Raw genomic sequence first — 22,155 nt, forward strand, 5'->3', positions numbered from 1 at the left:
CTGCTCCTCATTGGGACCTTGGGAGCTTATTCCGGTGCTGCGAGGGGTGCATCCACCCACTGAGACAGAGGAACTGATCTATTGGGAGCTCACCAAGGCCAGCTGGACTGGAACTGAAAAAGCATGGGATAAAACCGGACTCTCTGAACACGGCTGACAATGAGGGCTGATGAGAAGCCAAGGACAATGGCACTGGGTTTTGATCCTACTTCACGTTCTGGCTTTGTGGGAGCCTAGCCAATTTGGATGCTCACCTTCCTAGACCTGGATGGAGGGGGGAGGACCTTGGACTTTCCACAGTGCAGGGAACCCTGACTGCTCTTTGAACTGGAGAAGGAGGGGGGAAAGGAGTGGGGGGAGGAGGAAAGGAGTGGGGGGAGGGGGAGAGGAGTGGGAGGAGGGAGAGGGAAATGGGAGGCTGGGAGAAGGCGGAAATTTTTTTTTCAATTAAAAAAAAAAAAGCAAGTGCAAATCTCTCCACCAGAAATCTTGAAGTTGGAGGATTATGAGGCAAAGCCCTTAGAAAGCTGAGAAAATGATTTTTTTCCCAATCTAAGCTCTCATCAGCAGAAAAATGAGTGTATCCGAATAAAGTCATTTCTAATATGCAAGTTTTCAAAGACTTCATCTCCCATCATATTTCCCTAGCAACCTTTTCTTTTGTTTGTTTGTTTGTTTTTGAGACAAGGTTTCTCTGTAACTTTGGACCCTGTCCTGAACTAGCTCTTGTAGACCGACCAGGCTGTCCTCGAATTAACAGAAATCTGCCTGCCTCTGCCTTTCGAGTGCTGGGATTAAAGGCGTGCCTCACCACCACCCGGCTTCCTTAGCAACTTTCTTAGGCTTGATTACAAACTTGAGAAGCATCCTAAAATAAAGACAGAAATGCAGAAACAAACTTGGGCACAGAAGCTCAGCAGAAGACAGCCCAGGGCTCCAGCTGCACAGCAAATTCCAGGGACTAACCCAGCTGCAGCAGAACAAAGACAACTCCGAAAAATCCAACAAGAAACAGAAAGACTTACTGACAGGCATGTGTCAGAAGTTCTGAAGATTACCATTATGTAGAAAGTCTAGCCTACTACCGTGAAGGTTACAAAACACGAATTACATGGCTTGCCCCACCTATGAATGTTTTTGGTCCTAAGAACGTAAACCACGACTATTAATTCAACCAGTTCCTAAAGCTGTGATACAGTCATGTTGGGAGCACAGCAGCAGAGAGGGAACTGCATCATCTGCCACCAGAGGAACTCAAACAAAAGTACCAAGAATTAACTGTAAAAGCACCACCTGTAAGTGCTTTAATTCTAAACACAGAGGTAGCTCTAAAGGGAAGGACGGGAACTGAAAACACAGGCTCTGTCTAGAATGTTTTCCTAATATTCCTCTACTTTAATTTTTGTAATTGAATGTGCACGGGTATATGCCTGCATGCATGTTTATGCACCACTTTTATGCCTAGAGCCCTCTGAGTACCAAAGAGAGCACTAGATTCCCTGGGACTAGTTACTGGTGGTTTCGAGCTGCTGAGTGGGTACTGAGAATCGAATGCTGTTCCTCTGAAGGGGCAGCAAGTGCTCCTAAGCACTAACCCATCTCTCCAGCCTTACTTTTAAAGACTATGCACTCTCTCACTCCTGTTGCTCATCCCATTTACTCACAACATGGTAAACTATGTAAGTATTCATCTACCTAACTCTATCACACCAGATAATCAGCCCCAGTACAGCAGGGACCTGTGTTGTCCACTGCAATATCCTTGTTGTTTAGAAAAATGCCTAGCACAAATTAATGTCTCAAAAAATGACCAAGCTAGGGGCATTTGGGAAGCGGGACTCTCTATTGAGAAAGTGCCTCCATAAGATTGGGCTATGAGCAAGTCTGTCAAGCATTTTCTTGTTTAATGATTAACGTAGGAAGGTCCAGCTCCCTGTGAGTGGTGCCATCCCTGGGCACGTGATCTTGAGTTATACAAGAAAGCAGCCTGAGCAAGCCATGAGGAACAAACCATGAGAAACAAGCTAGTAAGCAGCGTCCTCCATGGCCTCTGCATCAGCTCCTGCCTCCTGCCTTGATTTCCTGCCCTGACTTCCTTCATGATCAACTGTGATGTGGAAGTACAAGCTGAAATATACAAACACTTTCCTCCCCAAATTACTTTTAGTCATTAAGGTCATGGTGTTTTATCACAGGAAAAAAAAAACCTAACTAAGATAAGTATGAGGAATAAACTGAAAGAATAAGACAGAAAGCAGAGGCGAGATAAACAGTAACTATGTAGTACAGGAATAGAGAAGGGATCATTTCCTGTTGGTTTACCACAGCGCACAGCAAGTAAAGGCCTGTGACATTCCTACTCCATGTCTCAATAACCGTTGGTCTCTGTTCTCCATGACACCTTAGTGTTTGGGTTTGTTTGCTGGTTTCTTTTAAGTGGGACAATGAAAGTGGACAGATGTACTTTAGTACTAAAAAGTTCTCTTTTTGTTTGCTGCGGTTTTATGGCTCCAGTTTTAGTTCTTTGAGACTATGTAGCCCTGGCTGTCCTGGAACTCACATGTAGATCAGGCTTGCTTTAAACTCAGAGATCCACCTGCCTCTGCCTTAAAAGAGTGTGTCACCAAGCTTAGCCAAGAGGTTCTTTTTCCAAATCCCTAAATTCTTGATTTCCATCTCAGCCTTTCAAACTTCCATTTTCTTGCTGAGAAGCAGAAGACTGTCTTCCAGCGGGAAAGTGGGCCATGCCTTCAGCTGTGCTGTGAACGTCTACTGAAATGTCTCTGCAAACACAACTGGTGTGTTCAGTTTTGTCGTAAACTGACTCACCAAGCAATGAACCACTGAAGCTTCCTGGTGTGTGCCGATAAGAGTGATAAAATAAAACTTACAAAGAATTTTTCTAAAGGGGAGTGTTAGGGTGAGGCCAGCGAGGCTAACTAGATGGTTGGGGGAGATCTAAGAGTAGCAGGACACACGCAGGCCTCTGGCTTCCCAGGACAAGATGAACAGTGGTGTTTTAATGGAATCCTGCACAAACAGGAACTAGCTGGTTTGACAGGACAGAGTTAAACAAGTTGACTCAGAGGGGCTTATGACACTTCCATATGGACAGAGCCAAACAACTGAAGCTCTGGAAAAAGACAGATCTGGAGACCCTTAGCACGGGAGGCGGGAACGGTGGGGAAATCCATGGAGGTTACTCACATGGGAGGACGCACCGAATGCCTGGGAGCTCAACAGTCAGAACAGGAGAAAGGAGGGGAGGGAATGAAAACAGACAAATACCAACGCGCGCACACACAGGGTAATGGGGGAGAAGGCAAAGACAGAAACAGTAACAGCGCCTAATACTAGAGCAGAACAGGGGCGATTTAAGGAGAGTGTTTTATCCTTTAACAAACAACTTCAGTAAGCATGGTAAGAGCAGTTCTAGTGGCAGAGCAAGAATAAAAGCTTTGTTTTAGAGTTGCAAAAACTAAGTAGGTATAATGCAAGTATACAGAAAACACACAGAAATTTGGCCAAAGAGAAAAAGGAGAATAAATAATAAAAGTGCATACGCGGTAAAGTGAACGTTTTTCCTGAACAACTTGAATACATTTAAATGCTTTGGAATAGAAGCCAGTTTATATAGTAGAAAAGACAGGAGTCTGAAACGGAACACATTTGTAAATAGCATGTCACAGAAGACAAAATGAAACTGAGCTCCTTAACTTACTAATGGATAGTCTTTTAACTTGTTACAACTGAGTGAAGATCAATTTGATGGCAGGTATCAAAATCATGAACTCATGCTAATTACATTTCTGAGAACTTAGCCCAGGAAATCATTGTAACATATAGAAGAGACTTAATATGTAACCAAAAATTCTCCAGACACTATCTTACACTGATGAGTAGCTAGGGAAGCCGCAGGCAAGTGTGACTTTCAATTGTTAGCACAACGTACAGTCTAGTTAACAAATGACAGGAACATATCAAACGAAACAATTATGAGTGTAGGGTTACATGGAACTCTTTAAAGCGCAAAGACATCTACCACCATTATGCTTTTCAAAATGCACTAAAATACTAAAAGAAAGTATTTTAAATGCTTAAAAATGTTTTGACTAGGAAAAAGAAATTATGAGTAATTTTTTCTTTGTCTACTCCAAATTTCTTTTTCTTATAGAAAACAAGCAACAATGTAGTTTAAACTTCTAAAGGTCAGCATTTAAGGAATCTTCAGCAACATGAACTGCTTTCAGTTTCTATTATTCCCAATTAAAACCCTCATTTCTAACTTTTCGACTTGGTCTTTGCCTATTTCCCAAAGCAGTTTTACAAAAGCTGCTCTCCCCAGTGCAGCATCCCCTTGCTCTGCTGGCTGTCCTTCTAAATCTTCAGCCCTCTAGCATTTTCAAAGCTCACCCCAAATTTCCCAGCAACAGTAGCCCTGCTCTTCCCGACACACAGCACCAGTCTACTTATTTATCTAGCACTCTGTATAAGACATCTTCCCAGAATTCCTTAGAGGAACACTTGAAATTCATATTATCTGCCCAAGCAGCCAGCTTTTCTATCTGGAGGAGACAAAAGGAATATAATATACTTAAAGGGCTCAGTCATAAAGCCATTCTAGAAGGAACTGTTGACGCTACAGAGGAGAAGACGGCTTGAATGCCCGCAATGAAGGGTCATTTCTGGAATATAACAACTAAACACACACTGGATCGCCTCATAAGCCTTTCATATACAACTGTACATGCACTTGGTTTTAAATTTCTTTCATAGCCGGGCGGTGGTGGCGCACGCCTTTAATCCCAGCACGCGGGAGGCAGAGGCAGGCGGATCTCAGTGAGTTCGAGGCCAGCCTGGTCTACAAGAGCTAGTTCCAGGACAGGAACCAAAAGCTACGGAGAAACCCTGTCTCGAAAAACCAAAAAATAAAATAAAATAAAATAAAATAAAATAAAATAAAATAAAATAAAATAAATTTCTTTCATCTGGGAGTTTTGTCTAATATAATTTAACCCCTTATTCTAACAGAAGAGGGGGGCAGACTCCCAGGAGAGAGGAAGGGAAAGCCACATATCATTTCAAAGAAGGACTAGAAGAACAAAAGACAAAATAGACTGAGTAGGATACTCAAGTGTACATCTTCACTTGCTTCAAATATTAACTCCTAAAGAAAACCATGATTACTCTTTAAGAAAAACACTAAAAGTGGCTCAGCCCTGATAATTTCACAATTATTTCAAAAGGAAATAAAAACTCAAAAACGAAACTTCAATTTGAAGATAAAAGAAATACATGAGACCAGAAAGCATCAAAGGTAAGAGTATTAAAGAAAAAAAAGACTCAAAACAGTGAGTTGCCCACATATTCAAAGAAGTAAACAGAAAAGACAACCTTAATAAAACTGCAATTCAATTAAATTTTTTTAAAAACATGAATGTGTCTTATATATCCAGATGTCTGAGAGAACCCTTCCGTCCATCTTCTCCAGCTATGAAATGATAAATGTGCAGCTACTACATACAAAAATGACTGCCACTTACCCCCATTATAACCAGAGTCAATACCTCCCATTTCTACTTTATGATCTTAATTTATGCACAAATAACTACTTTGTTTTCTATTAAATTCTGTTTTAATGCATTCTTTAAATACACTAGTTTGCATATTTAAAGACAAAGCATTTAAAGAGTCAATGCATATGAATTCATAGTTTATATGGACAATTATATAATGACCTCAGCATAAAATACTTCTGCTGATTTTTCTTCTTCTCACCTATTACTTCACACCTACTGAGAGTAAAACCTGAATTAACATACACAAATCTTATTATTCTAGGCCTAAAATTCAGTGCTCATACCACTAACTTAAATACCTTAAAAGAGAATTATATATTTAAAGAAAAAAATATATGTTCCCTATGGGAACTTAAGAAATACAAATCTCATTCATTCACTGTCTAATAAAAATAACTTTGCCAGGTTGAGTAATGGGTAATTTATACTGCTGACCTATTTTACTGGATCCAAATGAGTAGCAAAATTAGAATTATTTTTGTCTTCATACATTTTTGTCAATTATCTACCCAACAATGGTGAAGTAGTCATACAGATACCAAAATATAATTAAAACCAGCATTGTTTTATTAACAAACCTGTTTCTAAACTAGACTTTTAAGATGACACAACTTTAAAATTCCCTCTTTACTATCTTCACATTGGTGACACCACACTCAAATTGTCTCTTCAACTACTACGTTGAAGAAATGAAGAAGAAAAGATAACTGTCTTGGTGTAACCAAAAAATCCTAAAGATTAGGTTATTCTCAAGTTACATGAGAATACCAAGAAAAACATCCAGGTATGCAGAAGTAACCTGCTAAATTATTACAATACCACCTGCCTATACTAGCTCAAAGAAAGAACCTTCAAAAGATCTCTGTTAGAACGATGCTAAAATTCTCTGACAAGAGATGGGGGGAAAGGAACCACACACTTGTCATGAGAGTAATTCTATAAACCATAATAAAAGAGAGAAAATTCAAAGCTATTCAACAAAGCAAAGAAGGAGAGATACCATTCTGTTCATGTCAGCTTTAAGTTTCTCCATTACTGATCTCCGTAGACAGCTAACCGTCCTGCACCACAACTTTTATAGTGTAAAGCTGGGCTCAGGTCCAGGCAAATCACTGCTAAAATGATCAGAATTTGTCAATCAACTGATCTTTAAATAAAGCACACAGGTTTATAGTGTGAGGTCTGGCAAAGAAAAAATAAGGATAAGCCAGGCAGTGGTGGCACACACCTTTAATCCCAGCACTTGGGAGACAGAGGCAGGTGGATCTCTGTGAGTTTAAGGCCACCCTGGTCTACAGGAGCTAGTGCCAGGACAGGCTCCAAAGCTACAGAGAAACTCCTGTCTTGAAAAACCAAAGAGAGAGAGAGAGAGAGAGAGAGAGAGAGAGAGAGAGAGAGAGAGAGAGAGAGAGGATAAAAATCTATTAAATAATACCTGTTCTCACAGGACAACTCAAATTTCCACGATCTCATTAAAGGTTACATTCTACCTCTGTCTTTTGGGATTTGGGAAGCATTTTAATCAGTTATAAACACAAAACTTTCAAATAATAAGAATTTAGTAAGGAAACAATTTTAAGTTACCAAAAAGCCAAAGGACAGATATTCAAGACTGCATACCTCATCTACAAAAGAATACAACCAGAGAATAGCTTGATAAGACAGGCAGAGTTCAAGATGGCAGAATCCCTTTCTTGTTGAACTGAACTGAAAACACTAAAACCACCATCCATTTTGTTTTTATCCTGCACATGGTACTAAAACAGAGGGGAAAGCCTCACACAGAAAGCTGAATGGCCCAAAGAAAACCTATGTGTTGACAAGAACCTAATGGCACATGCAGGTACGCATCTTTTATACTTGATGTGATACACTTACATGGCCCCTGTTGAATCTCTTGGGGACCAACAGTAAAGCAAGTTTAGAACTTCAAATCTTGAGACATCTATAGCAAGATGCTGATCCAATGTGGCTCCAAACATCTTCTGTTTTCCTGGCTCACCTGAAGAGGAAAAAACACTACAGAGGATGTGGGAACTGAATTTCTTTCTGTAGTTTCTTCTAGAGCAACTGTCTGAGAGATTTGGCCCTGTCCTTTGTGAAGTCTGGAGATGAAACACTTGAAGGACTAGTGAAAAATAATTTCAAATGAAAAGATGGAGTGGAGAATATTTCAGCAAAAGCTACTCATTGTAGGCCAATCAGTGTTTCTAACCCACTAAGTGGGAGGAAATAGAAAAAAAGAGAAAATGCAGTGTTTCTCCTCCACCTCCTCCCCAGTTGTGACTGAAATTCATGGAGCACCTAACCTCTGACCACATGAGGGAGGAGTCAGTAGAACAACCGGGAGGCTGAGCATTTGGTCCAGTCTCATCCCTGGCTGTGCGACCTTGTTAAGCATTTGGTCCAGTCTCATCCCTGGCTGTGCGACCTTGTCAAGCAGCAGGGAGGCCTTTCAGATAATACCCTTGTCTAAGAAAAGTTTCTGGTGGATATAAGTTGAAGAAATAATGAAAGAGAAAAATGCACTGAACTTATATAAAAACGAAAATCACGGTGATATACCCATACTAGCAAATTATATCTGATTCTGTTTTTCAAAAGATTTGGGACAGATTCCTTGAAATTAGAAACCAGAAACGAAGGGGAGAAGAAGCAATTTCCAAATAATAGAAAATGTTTTCAAGCCAAACACAAGAGCTACATGATTCATCTTTCTAGGAAACACTATTCCTAGAAAAATCATCTTTAAAAAGCTAAGATTAGTACAACCAAGTCTCAGGAATATTCTAACACAGAGAGCATTAAAACTGTTGCCAATAATATTGGTTAGATTCACTTTAATTAACTTCTAGAGTATTTTATTAAATCTTATATTATTATGGTTATTCTCTATAGACATAAAGCTTTTTCAAATGTATTCTAATATAATCAGAATTTATTTGAATTATGCTTGATAAAAATACCAGCATTTTCTGGAAATTATGATTAGAGGACAAATTAGCCCCTTACCTGACGTGGTTGTTCATTCATCCGTTGTGGGTCTGACTTCACTTTATTGTTGGGGTGGTTTGTGACTTTGGTGACTGGTTGCTTGAAAATTGATGCAGTTTGTCTAATTGGCAATGTTGTGTTCAAGTCTGGTTTACCCTGTAAATAGAAATGTTTTCATTAATACAATATGTAAAGAAAATTGGATCAATACCTTTTTAAACTCAACATCCATAATTAAAAAAAAATATATATAACAATTATTCCAACTCTTGGTCTGTGTCAGTACTTTTTTGTTTGTTTGATTGATTAATTTTCGAGGCAGGGTTTCTCTACAGCTTTGGAGCCTGTTCTGGAACTAGCTCTTGTAGACCAGGCTGGCCTTGAACTCACAGAGATCCACCTACCTCTATCTCCGGAGTGCTAGGATTAAAGGCATGCACCACCACCGCCTGGCAGCACTTTGAATATTTTAAAGGTACATTTAAAGAAAAATACTTATTTTATGATGTGGGATTCCCCTTTGTATGCAATGAATACCACTGGTTAATAAAGATGCTGCTTTGGGCCTATTGCAGCACAGAATAGGGCAAAGTAGAATTCCAACCAGATAGAGGAGAGAGTAGGCGGAGTCAGAGAGAGGCCATGCAGAAGAGGGATGCCAGACGCCGGATGGAAACTTACGTTCCACAACCATGTGGCGATATACAGATTAACAGAAATGGGTTAATTTAAGATATAAGAGTTAGTCAGAAATATGTCTAAGATAATAGGCCAAGCAGTGTTTTAATTAATACAGTTTCGGTGTGGTTATTTTGGGTCTGGATGGCTAGGAAGCAAACAAGCAGCCTCCGCCAACAATTTTGTATGTGTATGAGCCTGTGTGTATGTATGTGAACCATGTGCATGCAAGAGCATGAAAAGGTCAGAAGCAATGTTAGGATGCCCTGGAATTAGAGTCACAAACAGTTATGAGACCCTGTGTGGGTACTGAGAACTCAACTGGGGTCCTCTGAAAGAGCAATATGGGTTCTTAACTGCTGGGTCATCCCTCCAGTTCCTCTAAAAGTTCATTTTAAGCGCTTTATTATGTATTTTTTTCATAATTAAGGTATACTTTTAATTCTTTGTATAATATTAATTATCTAATTATCAGAATACTAAGGACATTAATATATCTGAGAAAGAATAAGAACTTTAAAATAGCAAACAGGATAACAGTTATTTCTATATTCTAAGAGTAGGACAAATACTAGCCTTAAATATTTAAGCATTAAAACCTAACTTGATTGACTAGCAATGAGACCAGACTTAACATAAAAAAATAACATTAAATTATTGATTCCAGTAAACAGAATTCATTCTAGAAAATGTTGATAAAATAAGACATGGCCAAATTAAAACATCAAAATTTGAGCACTGCTAATAAAAATGGAAATTTCACATGTGATCTCATACAATTGGGTGCAAACAAGCAAAGATTCCAGAAAGTGCTAATATTAGCTTGCCCTCTGCACACGCAATTGGTGCATGTATAAGAAAACCAACAGACTGCATTACCAACTTGGGTCTGACCATAATGTGAGCCTACCCACTTACATATGTGGAAATACTCCACAGTCTAAAAAAGTCTGGCGGGAGTATTCTGTATAAGGAATAATTGTCCTGTATTCCTGTTTAGTTTATTGAAACAATCTCTCACTACATATCCCAGGCTTGAACAGAAACTCATTACGGAGCTCAGGCTGCCTGTGACAAGCACACAGCCAGCCTGACAGCCAGTCCTTAGTTCTGCTATGTGTCACACTTCGTGCTTTTGGGAAGACTTAAAATCAAAGCTTTGGAAAGCCATGTGACAGGTTATTCAAATTTGGATCATCCAGTAAATAAAATGTCAGACACGTTTTAGTAAAGTCAAACTGTAAAACAGAACTGCTCTTAACTTCATTTGCAAAACCCAATGGAATGATAACAAAAAGGACGGGACAAAAACTATTGCTATTTTGATACTGACAAAAGATGTAAAAAGTTGGTGTCAAGAGTCCTCCTCTCTTTACCTTACTTTTATAGACAAGATGTCTCACTGAACCTGACGCTTACCAATTTGATTAGACCGACTGGCCAGAAAGAGCCAGGGATCCTCCTGTATGCCTCTCTAGCACTGGAGTTACAGGTGGGGAACAGGCTTGGTGCTTTTTTGTGGAGTCTAGGGGTGTGCACTTTTTAAAACTGCTGAAGTAATTCTGGGGTACATACAGGGAATCAAGCATTTCTGGCCAACAACATTTAGAACACCAAGGTCCTAAACAACAAAGTCATCCAACCTAAGGCCAATGTTCAGTCTTCAGGAATCCTAACCTAATTCTTACGGATGACAACCTGCTGTCATTAAGATGATCAGATACATCACTAAACAGTATCATGTTTGGTTAACATTTATGTTCTTTAATAAAAAACAATATGCTTTGCTGGTACTAGATCAAATACGGCATGAGCAGATACAGAAGTTAACTGTGACTGTTTGTATACACAAGCGTATCCAAGTCAAGACTCATTCTAGAAAGGATAAAGCTGGGCCTACTCTTCACTATAATTAACTATGAATCTTAAATCCACAAAGACTGAAAGTATGGAACATTTGAAATTAGCAGTGTTAAAAATGCTAAGGTTGGCAGGATAGAGGTGGCACACACCTTTAAACCGAGCACTCAAGAGGTAGGGGCAGACAGATCTCTCTGAGTATGAGACCAGCCTGGTCTACAGAGGAGTTTCAGGACACCATTACAAAACAAAAACAAAAGACCTAACAACCAAACGAAACAAACACTAAGGTTGGTGAGTGAGTGTGTGTGAGTGTGTGTGTGTGTGTGTGTGTGTGTGCATGCTCTTGGACCAATAAAGAAAAATTAGAAGAACCTGCTAAGATAAGATACATTGTTAGATTCCACTGTCTAATTTAGATGGTTCACTCTGTTCTATCTTAAAGAACCCTAGCCTAATTCCTAAGGAAGACAACTGCATAGAGTAAGGAACACTAAGAATGTACCTCATCATTCTTCTCTTCTCAAACATTTTTAAACATTTCTTTTACTTTTGACTGGCTAACATTTTTTACAATTTTGTATTTAAAACATTCTCTTGAGCAATCTGCAAAGTAGACTGACCAGCTTCCCGGAAGCTTACAGAACCAGTAAACCGGTTGCATTACCAGTCTCCCCTAAGGACTGCCAGAGTGACTTAATTCCTGACCACCTGTTACCCAAGTTGTCCTAAACCACTGACACTCTGCCATAAGCTTCGACATTAGAACAATCACCTTGGCTTGAAGCATGATTATAGCTGTTCACAAAATCAAAATCATCTCTTTAAATATAAAAAAGTGAAGTTCCTTTACATTACAAACTAAACCAGCAAATTCACTGCAAAATTGTAAACAGCCTAGCTCACAAACTTCAAAATTCTAAAAAGATGTCCCATTTCAATCTAGAAGTAATTGTGGTACTAAATAACACAATCTGCAAGCAGATTTCTTTTTTCTTTTACATTCAATGACCTTCCACAAAAGCCTGTAATGTAAGACTTAGGCAATAGCTAGGCAGTGGTGGCGCACGCCTTTAATCCCAGCACTTAGGAGGCAGAGGCAGGTGGTTCTCTGTCAGTTGGATGCCAGCCTGGTCTACAAAGAGAGTTTCAGGACAACCAGTGTTGTTACACAGAGAAACCGTCTTGAAAAGAAAAACAACAGAAAGAGAAGTATGCAATAAAGGTGACTGTGGAGGGGATGGAACAATGGGGTCTCAATACCATGGAACACTTTAGTGACCCACCCTGTACAGAGCGTGACGAAGAGGACTTCATAAACCAGTATCTCCTACTGTTTGCATCCTGACCCCCTTAGGACTGTAAGAATACATGCAGCTCACTGCACTGTGAAGATGACATCAGTTTGTATTTTATCTAATGTAGATAATTACAAATGCAACTATCACAAGTTATCCTTAGTTACATTGTAACAAACTGATCGATTGCTAGCAACCTATGAGCCAACACTTCAGCGGTCTACATTTCATATACTCCTTTTCAATCAAATCTTCCATTTTAAAGTTATTTCCAATTTCATACTTGAACTTTACTGATATTTTACCAGTATTAATATTAATAAACAATCTTATCCATATTGATACAGATATTTAGTGGGTTTTTTCCACTTCCCATTATCACATAAAGTTCTCAATGATGTTAAAAAATAAACTCTCTGGTTTACCAAAGATGGTGTCTTATAATTTTAACATAATTACTAAACATAAATGATAACTTCAGATATGAAAAAGAGCTCAAAAGAAAGGGGTGGGGGGTCTTCTGTTCCTCTTGCTATGGAAATAGATTCTTGCTATATTGCCTAAGCTGGCCTCCCAACTCCTGCCCCACCTTTCCCAGTGACTGGATTATAAGTCTTACTAATCGCGAGCATCACTTCTATTCTTATTCCCTTTTCAATAGTGAGGTGGCAGGGAAAGTCATCTTATGTGACTCAGACCTTCCTGAAATTGCTTTTAAAAGAGTTTGTGCTACAATATCAGTGAAACAAACCTTTAATAATCAGTAGACAGATACACAAAGTTTCCTGCATTTTATTAAAAGAACAGGATTTTATTTGTGGAAGAAGCTATCAAGAGATTCACTTCTCAATATTCATTTCAAGTATTCATTTCTCAACTCAGTATTTCCAACTGCCCCTCTGTGGAAAGTGTACCATTTAGAGCCACTGTAACACTGCAAACAAGGGAGCTGCCCTGGGTTTGACCTCCAACACCACGTCTTCAGACAGATATCATGTAAAACTTACATATCATATAGCACAGTGACTGAACTCTAAATATCACATTCCTTGGCTAGATTTATTATTATTATTAAAGATTTGTTTCGTGTGTCCGAGTGTATTTGCCTGAATGAATATACATGCATCACATGGGTATAGTGTCCACAAAGGCCTAAAGAGAGATCAGGTCTCCTTGTTGGTGCAAGGAACTGAACCCTGGTCCACTGCAAGAGCAGGAGGTTCTCTTAAACCTAGCGCCAACTCCAGTCTTGTCCGTTTTTTGAGAAAAGCTATATAAAAGACACTGTGCAGATTCTATAACCAAAGCATTGAGACTTTACTTTCCAATTGTTAGTTTTTCACTTTTAAAAATTCACCTTAAGCCGGGCGGTGGTGGCGCACGCCTTTAATCCCAGCACTTGGGAGGCAGAGGCAGGCGGATCTCTGTGAGTTCGAGACCAGCCTGGTCTACAGAGCTAGTTCCAGGACAGACTCCAAAACCACAGAGAAACCCTGTCTCGAAAAACAAAAAAAAAAAAAAAAAAAAAAAAAAAAAAAAAAAATTCACCTTATTGTAGGGTGAAAATTTTTGCTCTACTTACCCAATATACATATACAACTGACATTGCAAAGTATCATTCACGTGCCACTTTAATTCTGTAGCTGTTAATACACATGTTCCAGAGAGATATTTACATCCCAGTTGGGAAACAAAGATTCAGTACCACTAAGGTCAATTTCCTTATCGGTTAATGAGGATAATTATTACAAAAGATTCATCTACAGGTCAAATAGAACGGTATGTGATGACACCAATGCAGTTTCCTACACCGTCAGCTTCCACCAGGACCTCCACACAGCACTCTTCACCATTCCTGTGCCGGCATAAAGCCCCAGTAGACCCGTCTGCTTCTCTACCCTCAGCTGGGTACCTCTCTACTCACTCAACTCCAGCATCTTGACCTTCTTTCTGCCCTTACATACTGGGGCATCTTTTCTTAACAATTTAGCACTGGCTCTTTCCTCTGTACAGAATACTTCCCTCTCAACTTCTGAAGAATGGCCACTTGTAACCCAGAGCTCAGTCTGAAAATTACCAGCAGAGAAACCTGTTCTCATCACTCAGCCTAAAATATCACCCAGTCACCTTTGCATTACTTAGCTCACTGCATAGTTAGTATTTTATGAGTGACTTACCATCCCACTCAAATATAACCACCTGAGACTTCCTCTACAGTATTTCCAAACTGAGACTCATGCTTGCCCAGACTTTGAAAATTGCATACAATAAGCTAACTAGAGGCAAAATGCCACCACACATTTGGTCCTACTGTACAGCTCCAGTCTAAGTAGTCGTTTTCTGTCTTGAACCTGAAAGTACTAAAGGAAAATATAATTAAATGTAACCTATAAGATCTGCCGCAAAATTGTTATAAGAAGCATTGTCTGTTCCAACTTAGAATATAAAAGAAACAATCCCTAAACTCATTATATCACTGAACTACATGTTAACCTCTCTTATTAATTTTTTAAATCATTTGCATTATTATTGGAGGGGTGCTTGTGCCATGGCACATGAGTAGGGGTCAGAAGAGAACCAGTTCTCTCCTTTCATGCTTATATAAGTTACAGAGATCTAACTCAGATCACTGGGCTTACAGAGAAAGCAAGTACTCACCCTCGAGCCATCTCTAGCCCTCCCGGGCCCCTCCAAACAGTGTGTTAAGGACCAGGAAGCAGGTTTCTGCTCTCCCTTTCTTTTCTCTTGCCCCACCTTACTAACTAGTAATCTTTTTTACTACCCATTTTTGCTGATTCCATCAACCTTAGCCAAACTCCAGAGCTTCTCAGGGCTGGATCCCTGCCTGTATCTGGGACTCACCAGTCTCATTACTGGGAATATCACGTGTGCCAGTGACTTTCCAGCTTACCTTTGTTCTAGCAGTGTGCCCACTACACACAGCATCTGCATCTAAGTATTCCAGGAACCTCAAACTGACATTATCAGTTCACTTCTATCCAGCCTTATTTTCCCCTAGGGTGCTTTCAGTACCCCCTCCATTTAAATGCAAGGGTTCACCTCAAGTCTTCTGTTAGTCTCCACATCCAATCTGCTAGCAAATCCCATTAATAATTCCATTGTGTTCAGCATCACACGTCTCCCAAGCCTTGGCCATTCCTCACTAGACAAAACTATTTCCTCACTTCCACTTTTCTCCATTTCATATCAAATTAACAGTGCTCTATATTCGATATGGACCCACACTTAATATAAACACTAGTAACTCCTTGCAAAGACTTCCCTGTCTTACTAATTCTATCACCTGTGGAGTACTCATTCAGTCTCTATACTCCTACAGGCACTAAGACACTCAAACCAGCAAGAAATACAGAGCACAGGGATCTTTGTAAGAGACTTCAGTCACTTTCTCTATAGGTCAGTGTTGGGGACTGCGGACTACCAGACCCTGAATTTCCTGTAAACAACTTGTTTTCCTCTGCTCTGAGCAGCCTGCAGCTGCTCTGAGCAGGAGACCCTGACGACAGTGGAGTGGGTTCTGATGAGTCTGCAGCGAAAGATCCCAAGAGCTGGGGCATAGCCAGAGCCCTATATAAGCTGCCCCTGAGTACAATAAAGTGGGCATTCTTGTATCAAGGATGACCTGTGTCCCCGTCTATCTGTGTATGTTTTTAAATTCTCAGCCTAGTTCCCATAGCACGTAACGAGCAGAGCATGGAACAGAACCAGTGGGTGGAGTTTTACAGGTCAGGAGACATATTCTCTTTGTATTCAACTAGAGTGGAAATTCTAGGAATATTGAACCTAAAGGGTAGTTCTTACCACAGTATTTGTATGGTGATACAAAGTATGGTTATGATGACGAATTGACCATAGAACCCTCAGACATTTACTCAATAACTGAGAAGTCCATAATCAAGCAAATGGTTATTCTGAACCACATCAAAGGCCTGGCCCCTCTTTTCCCCCTCACACCTTGCTCTCCTTCCTTCTTTAACACAAACAAACCAATGGATAAGTTTTTCAGGTACAGATCCCTTTGAAATTCTGATGGAGATAAAATTTCTGTAGGAGAAACACTCCCCCCCCAAAAAAAATTATGGCATTGAATCCAAAGGATCCTGGAAGTTTCTAAGGCATGCATCCTCAAGCTACAACCCTCCATCCTCGTTCTGCTTCCTTCCAAGCTGTCTTTCAATATTTAGGAAAAGTCATTCTAACCATTTTATAGGGAAGTTAAAATATGCACATATAATAACATACAAATATAGTATGTTTATATTTGCATATGACCTAAAAGAACATACAAAGAGGAAGAACAACAAAAACAAACAGAGCCAGGAGCTGAAACACATTAGCAGGAGGGCAACACTCTGCGCTGGCTAGCCTTTCACTATTTACCCACGCTATTTCAGCTAACAATAAATCCAAATTATAAAACTTTCAAAGACATGGCATAAAACCTGCTTTCTAACCCTTCCAGTCCCTGGAAATTGGCTCTATAAAGGTCACCAGGTCCATTCCAATTCTGATGTAGTCTTTACCTTCCTTGATTTCCCCATGCTTCTGTAATACTACATTTTCCTGACTTTGTTCTTACCTTTGGGAAAGTTCTTGTCATTTTTCCACAGGATATTTTTTATTCATCTCATTTGCATTCTGCAATATGAAAAAGTACCTTTCCTATTTGTCTAAACACTGAGTACAATAAATGACAAATGACAAACTAGGGTAGGAATCTTCACATGAAGTTATGAGAGCCCAAGAAACACAGCTACTGTAACTCCATCAGCTTCATCCCAACCCACAGGTTCTCCCTTGTCACCAACCATCCCATGGATAACTTCACACATGCATGCACATAACAAAATACCCTGGGATAAGGCAACTTAAAAAGGGTTAATTTAGCTCACAATCTTATTTCCTGGAGAATCCGAAGCATGGTGCCAGCACCCTGGTGTGAGCCTCTGGCCATAACAACAGGTCAGAGTAGCGGTCTGCAAGTATAAGGAGCTTGTACAGAGAAGCAAGCGGACAGGGAAGGGCTAGGCTTGGGAAGAACCCATTGCAATACGAATGCCTACAAAATCTACAATGTTCCAGAACCCTGGCCATTAATCCATTATAAAAGTGGAACCGTATTACTTACTTTCCACCCTGTCAACAGTTCTTCCACCTCAGAACCAAAGTACTGCAGGCCAAGTCTCCAGACAAGAACCTCTAGGAGACAAACTATGACCAGAACACAGCAGTGACCAAAGTCACGATTTTAGAAAGTGTTGATTCTCTCTCCCTGTGACCAGCAGGCACCTAAACCTACTGATTTCTTGATTCTCCTCTTTCTACACCTCAGGTCAAGGCATTAATTTAGGTCCACTAATTTTTTAGACTAAAACGGCCCAGTTAGCTTGCCTACGTCCAGCTTCAGGCCTTTCCAATCCATCCTCCAAACTGCACACAAGTCTAAACTGAAGTGCAACTACCCACTAACTTATAAGCTTTTTTAAACCTTACAGCTGCTGCCCTGAGCGACACTACTGAGCTATAAACTATATGTCTGATAACTTTGTGAGAATAACTGAAGCAAGTGTCTTCTCGGTGTGTCTGGGGATCTAGAGTACAGTCATACAGTTCCAAGCCTATGCCTATAAATCACAATAACTTACTATTCTTACCACCCAAGATAATTCATGAGGAATTCAAGACAGTGGATCTGACACAGAATTGACCTCTCCCAAAAAATAATTTAAAAATTAAATAAAATTGGAAGCTTCTATTTCTATTTTTCAAAGTACCACGTCTGAAAAAGCATAAGAAGGCAATGAAAGAACTGTGTCCTTCCAAGGTAGTGGCATGCTATTAAGTTAAACTTGGAAATGGACTTGTTCCAAACAGTAATTATTGTAAGGAATATGCAAAATTTATCATAGGTCATATTAACACCAGGTTATTTGCACTTCATTTCTAAAACATTTATATTACAGCATTAAACAACGAAACATAAAGAATTTAGTCTAATGTAGAACTGAACAGAAGCAAGCTCCCTAAATTCCCTAAATATGCTTTGCATTCACAACCTAATGTAGTGCATCCCAGGATAAATCCAACTAAATTTTAGAAATTATCTTGTCTTAAATGTTTAATATTTATTTTCCCTATCTTTCCTCTCCCTGCTGTATGCGCGCACGTGCACACACACACACCCTCTTCTCCCACTTCCCTCTCCCTGCTGTGCGCGCGCACACACACACACACACACACACACACCCTCTTCTCCCACCTCTATGTGGGTCCTGGACATGGAACTCAGATCGTCAGGCTTGGCACCAGGGTCTTTACCTGCTCAGCCATCTCACTCACCCAAAATTACCACCTTGTCACGACTGTCTCCTTAAAATGTTCAAAGCCATCTCTGAAACTTTGAGGTATCTTTGAAAGTGTGTGTCTAAGTGTGTGTGTGTGTGTGTGTGTGTACGCACAAAGTATTTTACATGTAAAGCTAAGATTTCGTCTTTTCATTCTAAAGTGTGTTGTCCAACAGGGTAAGCACGAAGCACATGTAACCATACATAAGCCACATGTGTGGCTATAGCTAACAATTACATCCCAGCATGCTCCACTGTGAGAACACTGCCATCACTTCACCACATGCCAGTTGGTCACTTTCACACTACTGTGAGCTACCTGCCCCCATTAGCTCCAGAGACATCTTCAGTAATCTACTTGGTATTTCAATTATTTTATCACCTTGAGAGATGGGGATGCCTACAAATAATTACAGCAGTGGCAAGAAAAATCAATAAAGAACAATGAAACCAAGAATGCAATCAATGGGGGGGGTTAAGAAAAAATTTGAGAAAAGCAGAGACAAGTACAAGAGCTGCAGTGCGTATGAACCCAAAGTCAATGCCCACTACTCCACCCTACTTGCCCGCTGGAACGTAATTAAACCCACTCTGCAAAGGTCCTCCAAGCAGTCTTTCCAATCACACTTGAAAATACCCATTAGCAATAAGCTCTTTAATATAGAAGACATATGTCAAGATCACAGTTTGTGGTTGGTCAATCCTATTTAAAACCTTACTTCACTGACTATATCCCCAGTTTTAATTTTCTTTAAACTTAAAAAAAAATGAGTAATATACTTTAGCCAAGCTAAATCGCATATAGAGACTCCTGTCAGCTACATTTCCCAGTAGCTTTCTTTATACGGTACTATCACTAAAAACAACAGCATTCAGCTAACTACACCACAAATATGTTTTCTGCCTGTAATAATAGTGCTACTCCAAAGGCAGTCTGCTTTTCAAATTATAACAACTCCCACTGTAGTTACCTAAAACTCAGATCAAGGCAAGACCAGGCACCACAAACTTCACACAGAATGTCAAAAACAATGAAAATGAAAGGCACCTCAAACTTGTGTTACACGAATTTATTAAATAACATTTATTACCACTATAAACTTCTAGAATCAGGTGGCTAGTGAATCAAACATCAAGTGTTTATTTAACAGGCTATTATGTGCAAGGTTTGGGGCTACTGTACAGAACAAAACCAACCAGAGTCCTTGCTCCCAAAGAGCTCACAGTCTAGCTGAAGCACAGGCACAAATGCAAGGGCCAAGCACAGCAGTCACCAGGGAAGAAGGGACAGGATTCTCAGAGATGCAGGCAATGGAGCAGAGAGCCTCAGCTGAGGAGTTCGCCAGATGGAGGGGGAGGGGAAGCACATTCCAAGCAGAGGGAGCTGCACAGAAGCAAGCAGGTCCTGAAAGCGCATGCCATGCTGCGGTGATGAGCGGTCCAGAGCAGCTAGAGCAGAGAGATGCACACAAACTAGAGACAAATTAGCATTTGGTTTTTAATGAACCACAACTGTCAGGAAGTAAAGCTTTAAATTGCATTAAATGAGGCTAAAATGTGACTCTAGGAACAAAAGGAAAATTTACAAGCATTCTCGTCATTTCATAAACAATTAGATCCTTCTGTAGGTACACAAGTGTTACTGTGCTAGAGTTTAAAAGGGCAGTTTTAGAAAATCTTAACTGTCGTGTATACACACGTACACTAGTGTGTGTATATGCTTGAGGAAAGGAAAAGGGCTTGCGTCAGAAAGCTTCCTAAACTGAACACTATGCTAAGCAGGGTAGCGTGCTGCTCAGAAAGCTGGCTGCAGTTTAGGGAAAGGACAATTTAGGAGGGGGAAAAAGGAAATAGCAGAGGTCAATATTTTGCTAAATGTTTTTATGTAAACCCCCACTTCATTTTCACAATAACACTATGGGAGAAGTTTTATTACCCTCTCCAAAAGGTCTCAGGCCTTCAGAGGCTTCAACCTCAGAAAGTTGTTTATCTGTATCAGATATTACACTATGATAGATTGTATCAGCTAACACGGAGCACAGCCAGCTCACCAAGCCCATGCCTGCCGGAGTGCAAAGTCTGGTTCCTGTCTGAATGCTGCACTCCTGAGGGTCCGGCAGGGTTACATCAGTCAAATCCTATGTATGAAATGACTCTGCTTTCACTCTATTTTACAAGACTGTCCTGAGAAAGTGGAGATGGTGACGCACAGACACAGGCTCCTAAAATACATAGGAATGAAAACCTTTAACAACTAACTGATAACAAAGTCATTAAAACCACTGGTGTAGGCATCAGGAGTGGTGATGTCCCCCTCAACTCCCAACTCAGCACTATGGGTGGTCACTACTTAGAGGAACCATGTAATGAGTTGTCTGTGGGTCATACAAGGCCAGTTGTTCTTGGAAGAATAGAACCTTTTTTTTAAGACACTAAAGCTTTAATCAAATTAAATTAATATATCCAAATATGACTTGTTTATACTGCTATATAATAATCAACCAAGCAGTTCCAGAGAATTAAGGGCTAGGGAAACAAATCTCTGAGGATGAAAACAGTAATGTCTGAGTCGGTATCGTCAACATCAAAGTCAGTGTCGCACTGCCCTCCTGAGACTCTGAACTTCCAAATTACTATGCAGTTACACACGATGTGGTAATGCTGCCTCTTTTTAGGAAACAGAAGAAATATGCTTTTTAAAAACCACGATGTATAGTACAGGCTGGTAGTCTATCGACACACTGAAACGTTGTTCTCTACTGTGTACAATCACACTTTCTCTGTTCAAGCACTTCCAAATACAGAAAAATACACCCCACTTGTAAGTTTTAAAATACTCTGTAGTGGGGAGAGAAACTCAGACAAGGGAGATCTCGATGGCACAGGAAACAGGTCTGGAGAGCTTGGGAAGCGCACCTCTATGCTAGAGTACAGTCACCAACCTTGTTCTGATTTAGAGGATCATTCCGCAGTCTCTGCTTGTTCTTCTGTAATTTACTAGGCATCATTTTGCCAGTTCTGAAGTCAAAACTGCTGAGGTCAACGGCATTTCCCAAATACCTTGCCAGCTGAGGTTTACTTCTGAACTTCTTACCACTCGGGCTAAAAGAAAAAAAAAGTTTATTTGTACAAAAGGAAATATTAATAGCCTCTATATAGCCTTTTAAAGATACATTCCTACATAACCTTTTTTAACAGTAATTTCTGTTCCTGATTGTTACAAATTACAATTACATGTGTTGAGTTTCATTTTGGAATTACTATAAGTCTTGAAGGAACGTCTTAACTTTCTGCAGAGAGAAAGTGTATCATTCAATACAGCTCTCCCTGGTGCACGCTGGAGCACACTGCACATACTGCTACAGATTACCCAGCTAACTG

At 40.0% G+C, this 22,155-nt stretch overlaps 1 protein-coding gene across 2 annotated transcripts in view; it reads right to left on the reverse strand.

The window, feature by feature from the left end:
• Positions 1-22,155, reverse strand: part of Mbd2 (methyl-CpG binding domain protein 2) — a 53,256-nt gene that overhangs the window by 20,672 nt on the left and 10,429 nt on the right. The window contains exons 2-4 of one of the 2 annotated variants that reach the window (XM_057789006.1): positions 21,717-21,876; positions 8,592-8,729; positions 7,458-7,581 (exon numbers count right to left, since the gene is read on the reverse strand). In XM_057789006.1, coding sequence (XP_057644989.1) covers positions 7,525-7,581; positions 8,592-8,729; positions 21,717-21,876 — 355 coding nt within the window. In that variant the 3' untranslated portion in view covers positions 7,458-7,524. Of the gene's footprint in view, positions 1-7,457; positions 7,582-8,591; positions 8,730-21,716; positions 21,877-22,155 lie in introns of those variants that run through there. The other variant, XM_057789005.1, reaches the window with a different exon arrangement.

Source organism: Chionomys nivalis, chromosome 14, assembly GCF_950005125.1.
Source record: "Chionomys nivalis chromosome 14, mChiNiv1.1, whole genome shotgun sequence".
Lineage (NCBI taxonomy): Eukaryota > Metazoa > Chordata > Mammalia > Rodentia > Cricetidae > Chionomys > Chionomys nivalis.